This window comes from Dryas octopetala, chromosome 4 (genome assembly GCF_963921425.1).
Source record: "Dryas octopetala chromosome 4, drDryOcto1.1, whole genome shotgun sequence".
NCBI classification, from domain to species: domain Eukaryota; kingdom Viridiplantae; phylum Streptophyta; class Magnoliopsida; order Rosales; family Rosaceae; genus Dryas; species Dryas octopetala.
In genome coordinates, this window is record NC_141369.1 from 6,958,393 (window position 1) to 6,972,826 (window position 14,434).

Here is a 14,434-nt window from a genome sequence, read left to right on the forward strand (position 1 = left end):
CTCGGTTTTTACCTCCCTTTTATATCGGTTTTCCACCGATATTAAAGGGGGTATGTGTAGCAGTGGGGGGTTATTGTTTAGGATGATAAGCATGGTCGTTTTTGGTGGGGTTGGCTATGGGTATTTCTTATGTTATCAGTGTTGATCGTATAGAGGCGCTGACTGCTTTGGAAGGATTGGAATTGCTTCAAAATTATTCTTACCTTCCGGCTGTTATACGGGATGATCGATCAAGGTCGTTTTGTGGCGATATTGGCTATGAGCATTCCTTAGGAAAATTGAACTCAATTACCTACTTTTTTGAACAAATTGTTTTTTCTCTGGATTAAAGTACCGTTCAAGGGTGTAACAAAAAAAAACTCTCTGGTCGACAAATGGAGTCGAAACATATTCGACATTGCCATAATGTCTACCCATAATATCAAGCCGACCATAAATTTGGTCGACAAATGTGATATTTTGATGGTTGGCAAACGGTCATCAAAATTTCAAGTTCTTAGTTCTAAGATCTAATATTCAGATCTGAGTTCTAAAGAGTGTTCTTTCAATCTTCATCAATATGCATTAACCAAGGGAAGAGATAAAGGAAGAGAAAGAAGCTTCTATGATCGATGTGGGACAAGTGAAAAGGAGCAGCTTCTACAAACTTTCAAAACATAACATGGACTCTATTCAGGGGTCGGCAATGGCCCGGCCCAAATTTTTCGGGTTCGAGCCGGCTCGGGCTTGAATTATAGAAGCCCAATAGGGCTTTCGGACCAGGCTTGAGCTTTAATACACAAGCTCAAGGCCCACCCATCGGGCTTTGGCTTGCGGGCTTGAAGGGCCGGGCCGGGCTAGGCCTGAACGGGCGGCTCAAAGCTTGTTTAGACACATATATATTTCTTAAAAAAATATAGGATTTTGGCTATGTTGTGATTTGAACATGAGACCTCACATAACAAGGTTTAATTCTCAACCAACTGAGCTGACTAGTTTATTTGTCAAGTTTGTGAATCATAACATATTTAATAGCTCTTTCATTTGTTTACTTCAATGCATTATTAATATGCTTATTAAGTTATTATATAATACTATTATGTTAGTAATAGTGTAATACCATAAATAATAAACTTTTAAAATTATATACAACATTACAACTATTATAAAACATAAATGTACATACGTTTTATTATATATTTTATTATATATTTTTATAAACAAACGATGAAATTGTGTTGTCAACGATCCGAACCGTTCAAATTTTAGTTCATCACTCAAAGATAATTCGTGCAAAAAATTAGTTCAATCGGAGATGTTAAAGTGACATAATGGTGGTCGAATTAATGAACGATCATGGTTTTTCTAATGATGATCGAACGGGTAGATGAATTTCGATTTAGTCGATTTTTTGTACGGATGATCTTTGACTATGAACATAGAAAATGAACGGGTCAGATTGTTGAAATCACGTTGTGATCTTCATAATTATGGAAACAACAAGGTTTCAACGAGAAAGTTATTATAATTATACTCTTCAAGTGTATTTATATGTAGAAGCTCACATATCGATCGTGTTTTCAACGATCCGATTCGAACCGTTCAAGTTTTAGTTCTCCACTCAAAGAGAATTCTTGTAAAAAATTAGCTTACACTACTACAAAAAAGCTCATACATATCAGTAATTTACCGATATGTAAGGCCCCTAAAATTCGATATAGGAAAGCGTGATATCTATTCTCATTGGTTTACATATCAGTTTTGAACTGATATCTATATCATTTTTTACATCAGTTTCTTTTTTAAATGCGATATATATTTCCTTCCAGGATGGTTAAAAACACAATAAATGATATATTTATAATATATTATATCAGTATTATATTTATAATTGATATCTTATAAATGAATAATATGAGTTTTAATCGTATAACTGGTATAATTATTTTCATAGACATCTGTATTGTGTATAAGAACAAATATCTTAGATTAGACTTATATGTTCATGAATTACGAAACTAGTATAAATAGTCTCATAGATATCGTTATTGGTTCTAAGAAATGATATCGTATATCTGAATTATATGTTTTAAGAGTATGAAACTGGTATAAATATACTCATAGACATCAGTTTGAGTAATGGAATTGATTTTGAAGGCATGATTGATATCACTTACATTGAAAGAATGATCTCGAATATTTTGAAATTATTGTTATGTAAACCCTGTTTAGATATCAATTTTTTTCCTGAAAACTGAGATAATTGCTCAATACCATTACACTTGTATTGCATATTTTTTTAGTGGCCAACCCATTGAGATAAATGCTCAACATCCATTACATAGTAAAGATCCTCAATTCACATAAATTTCAATATCTCCAACTACCCAAAATATGTCTACATATCACAAAAATTAGGGGGAGACCTCATCTCTAACCCCATCCTTAAATCTAAGCTAGGCCTATATAGTCATCAACATGTACAAATATAAGGCATGGCAGTGCACACTTGTTCTAATTTGTATCATAGCAGTTCATGAAGGAAAATAATTTTACAAACTAATTGAATCAAAATTAACCCATGAAATCTGCACCTCATTGACTTCAATTTCCTCCCATGTGTACTGCTTTCCTTATAAATTCGATCAACTAACAATTGGAAAAATCAAACAAAATTACAAAATCACAGTACTAAAAAGAAGCAAATTGAGTTTTCATACCAAATTACATTACTAAAATATTCAAGATTTCATAGCAAATGGTCTATATTGTTATCTAAATTCATTGTAACTTGTAAGAATAAAAATATATGAAAATTTTCAAACATATAGTGATTTGCAAGTGCAATATACTACAAAAGGCATGTCAATAGAGATAGGTAGTGTACATGAGAAAGGAAAAAATGCAAGAAACACAAGCAAAAGAATAACATTCCCCAAAAAACTAGGCCATGGATTTGACATCAACTTCAAAACTCATTTAAAATTTAGAATGAGATAAATTCACTCAAAAGAAGCATCAATTAGTTGTATTGTACCTCAATGGAAGGCACGCTGACTGAGATGTAAAGGTCCCTGTCATTGTTCACAGCTTCCATCATGTTAATTCAGTGAGAGCTCTCTACATTATGAGCAGGATACTGGCCAGTGGCTATGCAGATTGCAGCAACAATATTGCTGGCGTGGGCATTGAACCCACCAAGAGCACCAGCCATAGCTCTGTAGATTGTATAATCCATATCAGGCCTTATAATTAGCTATCACATAGAATATATTTTATGTTGCATTCAATTGATTATCATGAACACAACATATCTAAAAGGATAAAAAAATTTATGTCAATTTCCTCGGTTTTCTCACTAGCTATACAACTTTAGCTTCTGAAAACTGTTACAATAGTAGTAATTAGCATTACCTGAAAAGATATTGACCAATGTTTTGCCATAAAAATTAAAGGAACCAACAATGCATAAAGTTTCTCATAAAAGTTGGGGTACTCTAAAGTCTAAACCATATTTTTTATGAGGATGAAGAGGCTGCTACGAGCCATGACATTGATAACACCAACAATGTTGTATGATTTAGTTAAGAAGTCACTGCATGTTGTCAAGCAATGAATTAGACTCAAAGTTACAAAGAAAAGATATGAAAAATAAAATAAAACCACTTTAGTATGTAACTTTACCATAACAAGACAAGATTAGATAGATAATGAATGACTGCATGATGGAGAGAGGCAAGAACCTGAGTGGCAAAAGTCAGCAAGGTCAGAGAATTATAGAACATAAAGATATAAAACTATCTATGATCAATATAAGGTGAAAGGACAGCAGAGACAAACACTAAAGAAACATTATATCTAGGTTAAGCATAAAAGAACATGAAGTAAATGAACCCAAAAATAAAAAATAATATAAATTCCATTAAACTACTTTATATTGGATTGCACCTTGATTTATCTTTTGGGTTGAATATGCAGATCTTTGAATCCACAAAAAATCAACAATTTTGGTCTGAACGAGAAGGAAAGCTGTAATACCAAAGAAAAGGCAGTTATTAGAATTGTGCATCAACAAAACCCAATACAGCAAATCCAAAAATTCAACAATCTGATTGGAGCATGAGATAGACCAATCATGCATTCTTATCCTTTCCCATTATTAAATCTAAGAAGTAAGATTTAAACAGTTAGACAATTTTATAAAGTACAACACCAGTACATAAACAATAAAATAAAAAATACTATAGCAAGTTATGGTCAGCCAAAGATTTCCAAGTACATAAACAAGTGTGAAGACAAAAACACAAAAATGCCCTTTATGTTCCTCATATTCTTAATAATCTGATCCCTTGCCTGAAAAAATAAATTAAAAAAAATATAGTAAACCAACTTCAGTCTCGAACTTTCATTGTACCAACCAATACAGGTATCAACATTGAATCATTTCAGATAAGAGATGTGAGAATAAGGAAACCATAGAACATTTCAGGCATTAAGAAGAAACCTAATATAAAATATAAATGCAACCTTTTCTCCATTTCAAAAGGAATATATGCATGCAGGGAGAGGGAAGGGGTAGTTGTAAGTGTAAATGAAATTTGTATAGATGCATGAAACAGGAGCACAATGTTCATATATGTTATTACCTGGATCAGGGGGCCTGCTGCTATTACCAGCGGAGTTGGATGGTAAAGTGGCCATTGTAGAATTGGATGGTAAATTCACCATTGTAGAATTGGCTATTGTGTTTTGAGACTTAGTCTCCATGGTGAGCATCTTCAGAGAAATTTTCCGTAGATAATCTGACTGGAAACAGAGATCAACACAAAACTTAGAACACATTGCTAGCCACAATACAAAGAAAGTTGAAACACAGACAATATTTGTGTAAGTAATTACATATGTAACATAAAGGTACATATCTAAGTAGGCTTACATGTACCATGAAAAATTAGGACCCCAAGAGTTATGGAGGTACCTGGCTTGTGGCAGCAGTATAAATCTTTTCCTCAAACCTTACAGCAATTTTCTTGAGTTCCTGTAATCCCTCTTGACCAGAGAAGGGAAGATGCCTCTTCAATGTGTCCATTATGTACAAGCAATATATTTAACAAGTTATTGACCATCAAGGCATGGAGGTCGGTTCTTCACACTAAAAGTAAATTCAGGATGAATAAATCAATCCACGAAATTGTTTGTTTTTTAAGATTCACTTACATCTTATTGACAATTCTTTGCCGTGAATCTGACTGCAATTGACTCCTCTAATCACCTTCCATAGAGGGGGGTTCGCCAACTTGAGGAGGCCTCCAATTATTGGTATCCATAGAATCTAACCAACCAAAAAACTGTCAAAACAAAACAACACAAATTGAATAGCAAGTTTAATGAAAACTTACAAAGATTTCAAACAGACCCGAGTTCAAACAAACTACAAAACACCCAAATTCCAGAAACACCCAAAAAACAAAACACCCATGTTCAAACAACTTGCAGATATTAGAACCCTAAATCCGAAATCTAAACTTAAAATTAAAAAGAAAAAATAACAAAACAATCTCATCAAATACCTGAAATCGTGAAGGCTGGATGGTGGTATCAGGAAGGCTTCTCTGGGTCGATCTGGATCTCGCGACTTCGTCCAGATCGAGCTCTCTCTCTCTCTCTCTTCGCAACTTCTCAGACTTCTCTTTGTCTCTCTGTCGTGTTCACTCTCTGCAAGCCTTAGCGAGTGCTCAACCCATCGATCTCGATCTAGAAGCCTTCGCTCTCAACATCTTAAGGCTGGGTGGATTGGAAGCCCAGCTACCTAGCTTAATCTTCGAGCTCAATCCATATATCTTTGTCGGAGATCAATGAAGAAGATGATAAGTTAGGGTGTGGGTGTTGGTGTGGGTTTGGTCTGGGTGTGGTTTAGTTTGGATGTGAGTGTGGGTGTGTGTAAACACGGGTTGTCAAAAAATTTTTAAGTGGTGAACAGTGCCGCGTTTTTCCCATTCTTAAATTTTCGCATCATTTATTTGTATAGATATCACTTTAAAATAGGATTAATAAATTTGTCCAACATAATATATCTCATTCAAAATCCTAATGATATGTAAAATAGTTTATATATCAGTTTTTGAAAAAAAAACTTTTAAACGATATTAAAAACCATATTATATCGAATACCTTTAAAACTGATATTAATATAGTGATATGTATAAGCTTTTTTGTAGTAGTGTTAATCAGAGATGTAAAAGTGACGTAACGGTGGTCGAATTAATGAACGATCATGGTTTTTCTAATGATAATCGAATAGGTACGGTAGATGAATTCCAATTTAGTCGATTTTTTGTAAGTATGATCTTTGACTATGAAAATATAAAATGAACGGTTCAGATGGTTGAATTAATGAATTGATGATCGTGGTTTAATAACTTTAATTCTAGTTGTATTATAAAAGTTGTATATACACATATACATTTATGTTTTATTATAGTTGTAATGTTGTATATAATTTTATAAGTTAATTACTTTATTATTTATGGTATTCAATAGTTTACGGTATTACTATTTACTAACATTATAGTATTATATAATAACTTAATAAGCATATTAATAATTTATTAGAGTAAACAAACGAAAAACCTATTAAATATGTTATGATTCCCAAATTGGGCTTCGGGCGGCCCATGGGCTTCAAGGGAATGGCCCAAGCCCAACCCAAGAGACTTTCGGGCCGGGCCGGGCTAGCCCAAATTTCGGGCCAAATCGGGCTTGGGGACTATTGGGCCGGACGAGCTTCAGGTGGGTTTCAGGCCTTGGGCTTTTTGGTGAGGCCTAACTCTATTTGATTTATTTATCAATAAAGGTTGTAAAATGGATTTAGAGTAATTTACTTAATATATAATTCATTATGTTCTATGAACTTTTCATAGAGACCACGTACTTTGGCCGTTGGTGGCAGGGACTCCACTTTCACACTACACATTAATTAGTATGAAATTAGATGATGGGTCACATTCTCACGGTACTTGCAGCTGTTTTGTGATTCCTCCTAATGGAAGGAGAGAGAAGTAACTTAATAGGTTCAACCTTGGACGCAAGCAATATTTGCAATGTTGCATATTTCACTAGCCAAAACCTGACGGTCTTCTAATAATAGGCTAGAAAAATATATTTTTGGAATAATAAAAAAGGTTCAAATTCCCTTTGAGATTGTGACTGATATGAAGCAGGGAGATACTGGAGCAAGTTTTGTGCCTTATGGGTCAGTTTGCTGCGATTTCTATTAGTTATCAGCCTCAAAATTGTAATAAACTTGCCCTCTTGCTAGGAATAGTTTACTTTGTGATCAGTTAAAAATCTGGATGGAAGAGGGGCCTCTTTGGCTTCACTATCTCCTCCAAGTTGATGGACTTTTATGATTGAAGTTTAATGCTTAATTGGCCTGGTGCCTTTCTCTCAAGAAAAAAAAAATTATAGAAAAAGGTAATGAGTAGTTTGGCTCTAACACCATATTTTATTTCTTTTATACGTGGTGGGTACAATGATTTAGTAGATCCTGTCAGTGACAATGGGTCAATTAATTATAATAATTGATTGCAAAGTCTCCAGCAGTGGAGGAGATTGAAGCTTGACAATTGAGTGATCACGATTCTATTCTTTAATGGAGAATGCTAGCTGGCCACATTATCCGATTTACATTTTTCTCCAATTTTTTGCGTTTTTACTGTTCTCATTTTGTTGTGTAGTTTTAAGATTAGTGACTAATAGGGAGTTTTGAATTAGTTTTAATAAGGGTGGAGGTTTTGAAATAACTAAGCTCTAATTAGGGGGTTTTGAATAACTAAGCTCAGTAAAAGTGTAACTGTTTTAGTGAAGTGTAATTGTTTTAGTAAAGGTGTAATTGTTTTTTAATTAAGGTGCAATTGTATTTTAGTCAATGTATAATTGTTTCATTACTTAATTCAGTTTCAGTAAGTGAATTTATAACTGAATTCTTCAATTTAGTGTAACTGAATTGAAGAAATTCAGTTTCAGTGTAATTGAATTCTTGAAATTCAGTTTTAGTGTAATGAAATTTAATTTCAGTGTTTGATTTTAGTTTTAGCAAAATATTGAGTTTTAGCAAAAACTTCAATTCCAGAAAAACAAAAAAAAAAACAAAAAAAAAAATAGTTTCACCAAAATTCAGTTACAGTGATGTTAGCATGCGTTAGCGCGCGTCAGAAGGGTAATTTAAGATTATAAGTTATAGGGAGTTTTGAAAGAATTTCTAAATTGGTCGGGGTTTAGGTAAAATTTTTTTGATGATTAGAGAGTTTAAAATTAAGCACTATAAAATAATCATGATAATGATAATTAATAATAAAAAAGGTCGGAGTGAAAAATAGATCGAGGATAGCATTCCTCTTCTTGAATCTCTTTAGTTCTATAAAATATCGGAGAAACCATTTTTACTCACCCACGAAGAAAAAGGAGAAACTTTAGGAGTTGATGAAAAGGCTTTGCACTTCAAAGTAGGAGCCATAAAGCAGCTTTTTCCCATTTCTTGAATGGCCCCGATGTGTTTGGCAATTAATGGTGGGGGTTGTCAAAATCAATGGAACCACCGGTCAATTTCAAGGCCCCAACACCAGAAAATTGTCTGCTACACGTATCTCCGGGTGTCTCTAATCATATCTAATCATACGAACATACAATCATATTAGGGATTTAAAATTCTAATTATTATACCCCATTGTTGTGATTGGGACATAAAAAGACAGAAGGACCCGTAGTGGATTTAACTTACGGACATAATAGGTTTTCTGCTAATTTTATTTGGTACGGGGATCATATCATGCTGTTAGGTGTCCACCATGGTGTGGTGTGAGATTCAACAATTGATTGGGGGTATAAATCACTATTCTCTCTCACTATTCTCTCTCTCTCTCTCCCTCCCCCCCCCCCCCCCCCCCCCCATTTTATTTAATGTTCAAATGTCATGATTTACATGTATACATCATGGGGGTAGTTTCAGCCATGATTTGGAATCATGCTTCCTTTGCTTTGTTTTGTTTAATTTTTCCATCCAACAGAACACCCATTATTCAACCTCTTTTTCTTCTTTTGGTTGGTGTTATCACTAATTTTTTTTTCCATGACAATTTTTTATCGCATCACTATTAGGGCCGCACATCAGTCGGTTTGGTTCAATATTGGGACTTACTAAAATAAATTAAAAATTTCGATAATTTTGGTATCTGTGGAACCATGAAATATTCTAGCATAGGACCATGGTTTATTCTAGCATGAGACCTATCCATTCTCATAAAGAAATGAGAGAACCTATCCATTCTCATGGGTCCATTGGAAAAATGCATAAAATATAGGACCCATGATGTTAGAAGAATACGACCTATGTTTTGAGAGACCTACAAGTTATGGACGTTCTCTAATAACATGCATGCAAAGGGACTGGAGGTATAGATCACCACGAGTTGAAGAATCCATTAAATATAGAGCAAAGGGTAACTACCCTCACACTCACTTAGGGGGTTGGATGCACCCAAACACGGGAATACATCCGAACCCATGGATCCATCTGTGCCTAGGGGCCGGACCTATCCAAGCTCGCGGATACATCCGGGTATACACCCAAAACTCACGGAGGCATCCAAGTGCAAACTCATGAAGGTATTTCCATACCACCCGTGGCTAATGGGACCTAAGAACTCTATGTTCTACTAGGAAACCAACTCTCATACAAATTAAATGGCTTGAATCCTCTCCAAACAAGGATTCAAGTATAGGAGTTCAATCCAATATGGATTATACTTCCCGGTGATTACAAGGTCTAACCAACTTACAATCCTAACGCCATAGGGATTAAATCATCCCCCTATAAATAGACTCTCATAAGATCACACAAAAGTAAGTAATTCCCAAACCTCTAAGCCAATGTTCTGAGTTGATAATTGATCTTGTTTTCTAACTTGACCGTCGGAGAGCCTTTGGGATCTTGTTTTTCTAAGTTGATAGTTGATAATTTTTTTTTAGGCAAAGAAACGTTGTTGCCCTTCAAAATTTGTATTTTTTTATCGAAAACCCTTAATTGAGCCAAACAGAAAGTTTGAAATCCTTAATTAGAATAAATTGAAAGTAGCATCCTCAACTACGACTAGGGATATAGTTGGAGTCTTTTTGCTAAAATTATCCCAAATTAAAACTACAAAATTTTAAGGGAACTTTACCTAGCAGGCCAAAATTAGCCTCCGAGGACAAAACTAGCACCGAGCTCTCAACAGCTGCAAATGCAGCGTGCATCTGCACCAAAAAAACTGCATATACAACTCAAAATTAGCTCAAAATGCCCTAAAATTGCATATGCAACTCTAAAATTAGCTGAAAATGCAGATGCAGACTTCATCTGTATCTGATAAGCGCTCAACAGCCTTTTTTAAGTTGATGGACGCGAGTGCGCTCTTATAATGTCCTTTAGCTTAATTCTTTATGTGTATTTCCAGTTAAGAAATTGTATTTTTTATCCTCGGAAGTAATTTATTAAAAATTTAATTGAAAAAATATCTAAATTACAATTCAAAGATAGAGTCATTTTCTCTAAAAATCTTCAGTGGGGTAGGTGGAATTAATTAATTCAGTAATTCAATAAGTATTGCCATAAATAAAACTAGCATCTTGACACACGCTTATATGCCCACCAATTGATTTTTTATATGGATATATGTAAATTTAACACTCTATATAATAAAATGTTACGTACTCTAACACTTTTATTATATACTTTAACACTTTAGTCAATGATGGGCAGTTAATGAAATTGTGAAAATTTCACTTGGTGGGGTGTTTGCTTTATATATATAAGATAAATAAACAAACGGAAAGTGACCGACACAAATTACGACTTACAAATATGTTAATCTAAGAAAGTGGATAAACACTTATCCACATCAATGATTCAAAGCAGCTTTCAAGTGTTTAACTGATAGCTACTACTTCAAGCACTTTGTTTATGAATATTAATTTGTCATGCTTGTGTCATCAACAGTGTTCTTTGGAAGGTGACGGAGTATATGCAGGCCATGTCTCTATCTTTAGCATCGTCATCAGCCAAGCCAAGTCCACCATCTGCAGGCCAGAGAGAGGAATGACATGGCGTCAAAGGGGAGAGAAGCCCACACACGATTACATTAGTCAAATTTATTGATTAATTTTGGCTCATTAATTCACTAAATAATGTGGCGTTTTTCCAAGAAATAAAATTCTAACATGAAGCTAGCATTACTGCAAGCCAAGACTTTTTCTTATTGAGAATCAATGCTCTGATCATTTATTACAGAAAGTTATATAGTTACACACTTACACATTGTCATTGATCCATCATCTGTCCCTTGCAGTCTTGAACTTGAAGTTCAGATGCCCAGAAAAGAAACGCCCTAAATAAAATGACATTATTAAACATTTAAAGAACCTAGTTTTAAAAAGTGGGGGGGGGGGGGGGGGGGGGAGATCTGAATGACTAGGAGGAGCCAGAAGGGTAAAAAAGCACAATTACATTACAAATCAAGTAGTGTTTTGCATTGGTTTCATGGTTTGGTTTCACTTTAACCGCAAATAAATCTGCAACCCAATCCCAATCCCACATCTCTCACTGACAAGTCACAACTCACATGTTAAACCCCCAACATACCCACCACACCTAAGCATTCAGCACCTATCTACCTAGTTGGTTTGAGAACTTAGTTGAACCAGGTCGAGTTTGAGTTGACTCATTCAGCTAACTCGACTCATTCGCCACCAGCTGCCAAGCGGAGGTGGCGATGAGGGGCGCGTGTGCCACCCAAGCATCAGACACCCATCGTTCTCCTCCACTCTATACCCATCTCCCCCAGCAAATAGAGCCAACAACATGCTGGCCTGCTTGAACGCGTTCGACCCGAGGTGAACCGGGTCCAACCCGGCCGACCCCAACCGGTCCCGCCACTGACCCAACGTCTCATGCCGCTCCACTCGCTCCCCACCTTCACAAGCCACCACGTTGCATATCTTGCCTCCCCAAGTACATCTCCGACATCACCTGGTCCTGACTCGGCCCGGACGACGAACCCTCCAGCGAGTCAAACAAGTTGGAGTAATAATGCAATGCCTCCGTGAACCGGTCCAAGAAAACCGGGCCCGTTGTGGTTCGCTTCTTGCTCCACGATTGTCACAATCTTGGGCCTCATGGCCTTGATTGAGGAAAAGACTTTTTCCCACCGCGCCAGGTCGAGCCAACAGGCGGTGAAGCTCGAAAACCGAGTTCACTGCCACCGTCTCGACTTCGGCGGGGCGGATATCGAGCATCGACGGCTCGAGATCCGCCAGACTATTGGCGACGAATCCACGGAATTCGAACTCCACGCCAATAGTGTCGGCCAATTGAGCCAACTTCCAACCCACCTGCTGCAAGGCGTCGGTGTTGTCGGGCTGCGGCGTGCCAATACCCGTAAGCCGAAAGGCGGGTGGGCCCCCAGGCCTCAAAGCGAGGGCCTGCATAAGCGCCGGCCATTGCATCCCCTGCTTGAGCCCAAAATCAATGACATGAACTCTGTTGGATGTGGCAAAGGCTTCGAGAATGGCTTGATTGGCGGTGAAGTGAGCAAATTTGAGGTAAGGGCAGGTCTCGTAGAAGTGGCATCTGGAGAATATCGGAGTACGATGAATCGAGACAATCCTGAGGGTAAATTCGGTAAATTCGACGAGCAAGAGCTTCGGCGAAGTAAGTGGCCACCTTTCTCATGGCACCCACTTGGGAGTTCGCGAGTAGGCCTATGTGCTTGACAAGCGCGTCGGCGAGCTTCAAGTTGTCTTGCTGAACAGCCTCTGCACATGCCAGGAGTGTGTGTACGAGCCTCACACCCGTTTCTTGTGAATCAACCACCACCATCGGCCGAGTCATCTGCTCTCCCGAAACCTCCAATCGGCGATGATGTTGAATTAGACCCAATTGAGGTCTTCAATCGCTTTCTTGTGGTTTCAGTCTCCGCTGCTGGCGGGTATGCCGCGACGCCAGGAATGGCTCTGAGATCGTATTCGGAGTCATCGTTATAGACCCGGGACTGGTTCTCATGAATCCGGGTTTGTTGTGGATGCTGAGAATTGGAGAAATCAATGGAGGTTATGGTTGAGGACTCGGCCGGAGCAAGAAGAGGGTCGTTAATTAGAGCATTGGGGTCAACATTGTTGAGCCCGGAGAGCATGCTCTGGACCCAGCCAGAGAGATCCGATGGGTTGTAGTGGACTGTATCAGAGAGCTGTGAAATCCCATCTTCTTGAGCTGAACCCATGACCATCTCAAGCTGCTCAAGCTTCTCCGCCCACCTCCGCCATGTCCGAGGACCGCACCTTGTACCCCAAAACTGCCAGCAACTCATCCATGCCACCACCACCATCTTCTTCTTCTTCCCAAATCTTGGCCTTCCCACTCGACACTGATGAGTATGCTCCTTTGGAAACACAACTGTCCTTGGTGATCTCTCTTCATCTTTCTTTAACTTTGATTGTAAAAAAAGCACTGAAACAAAGAAGCCACTAGTGTTTCTCCATGTTGCTCAAATGGGTATTTAGCTCCTTTTTTTTTTTTTTTTTATTGTCTGAGAGGAGAGGATGATGAGGGGGGTCTGAGATTGGTGGGAGGTCCAATGGAGGAACGGAGAGGGCTATTGTTATGTGTGGAAGAGATAAGGAACATTGGGGGCCATAATAATTACGGTATTTTATTTATTATTTATTATTTATTTTTAATTATAAAATTTTGGGGGAGTAGTGCAAAATAATTAAAACAGTGAAAAGCCGTGGAAGGCCGGCAGAACCGCCATATTAACAAAAATAAAAAATCAGGTCGCCGTACGCTTCATCAATTGAGGGCTTTCCGACTCTGAGTCCATGAATGAAATTGTGGGCTCCAGCTAGGCTGTCAAATGCAGATTTATGTCCCCCACCAACCTTATCAGCGCGTGTCTCTGCACGCCCTGTTGTTTTTCAGCTCTAGGTTTGTTCCCTGTCTTTTCTTTTTTATTTTTTTACTTTTTGTTGGCCAACCAAATGGCATCCGTGGATTCGAATCTGTAAAATGTTTTTGAAATAGTTGGTTAGTTTTTGTTTTTTTAGCTAAAGAACACACTTTTAAAGACAAAGATGAACAATACCATATGCAAAAGAATCGAACCAAATGAATAATTGAAAGAGAAAATAGAGATTTTCACAAATTATATATATATAGATGATCATACATCATGTATTCTTTTTTCTTTTATTACAAAAAGAATCCAATTTATCATTCACCTTATCTATATTTTTTTTAGTCGATTCATTTCCCTCATGTCAAGAAGAGTTTTTCGCGTAAAAAAGATATTGACGTGATATCACAAATATGAAAGGAGAAAAAGTTGGAAAATTGAAACGTGAGACCCTCCCCTCCCCTCATGTT

At 37.1% G+C, this 14,434-nt stretch overlaps 1 protein-coding gene and 1 pseudogene across 4 annotated transcripts; both read right to left on the reverse strand.

Annotated features, from left to right (window-relative positions):
* Positions 1–2,321: 2,321 nt before the first annotated feature.
* Positions 2,322–5,098, reverse strand: LOC147286394 (uncharacterized). 3 transcript variants are annotated; one of them, XR_015121852.1, is made up of 5 exons: positions 4,958–5,098; positions 4,626–4,785; positions 3,928–4,008; positions 3,017–3,197; positions 2,322–2,628 (listed from the first exon to the last, which is right to left on the reverse strand). XR_015121852.1 is itself a non-coding variant. In XM_086241382.1 (5 exons), exons 1-4 carry the CDS (start codon positions 5,066–5,068, stop codon positions 3,679–3,681), a joined length of 396 nt encoding a protein of 131 aa, XP_086097508.1. In that variant the 5' UTR covers positions 5,069–5,098; the 3' UTR covers positions 2,641–3,197; positions 3,664–3,678. The 3 variants fall into 3 exon arrangements, 2 of the variants coding, with proteins under 2 accessions (XP_086097508.1, XP_086097507.1); XM_086241382.1 differs by lacking the exon at positions 2,322–2,628 and adding an exon at positions 3,664–3,722 and having other exon boundaries at positions 2,641–3,197; XM_086241381.1 differs by lacking the exon at positions 2,322–2,628 and having other exon boundaries at positions 2,641–3,197.
* A 5,714-nt stretch (positions 5,099–10,812) lies between these two features.
* LOC147286395 (DELLA protein GAI-like) lies at positions 10,813–13,657 on the reverse strand (annotated as a pseudogene). Its single transcript, XR_015121673.1, has 2 exons — positions 11,330–13,657; positions 10,813–11,094 (listed from the first exon to the last, which is right to left on the reverse strand). The product of XR_015121673.1 is annotated as a DELLA protein GAI-like (transcript).
* Between the last annotated feature and the right edge of the window lie 777 nt (positions 13,658–14,434).

What these genes read in the sequence shown, in the direction of transcription:
- LOC147286394 (XM_086241381.1), bottom strand. Translation starts at nt 5,068, where the DNA reads ATGGACACATTGAAGAGGCATCTTCCCTTCTCTGGTCAAGAGGGATTA. An exon ending in CAGCAGGCCCCCTGATCCAG is followed by an intron (nt 4,009 to 4,625) that starts GTAATAACATAT and finishes TTGGTATTACAG; the next exon opens with CTTTCCTTCTCGTTCAGACC. An exon ending in AACCCAAAAGATAAATCAAG is followed by an intron (nt 3,198 to 3,927) that starts GTGCAATCCAAT and finishes TACAATCTACAG; the next exon opens with AGCTATGGCTGGTGCTCTTG.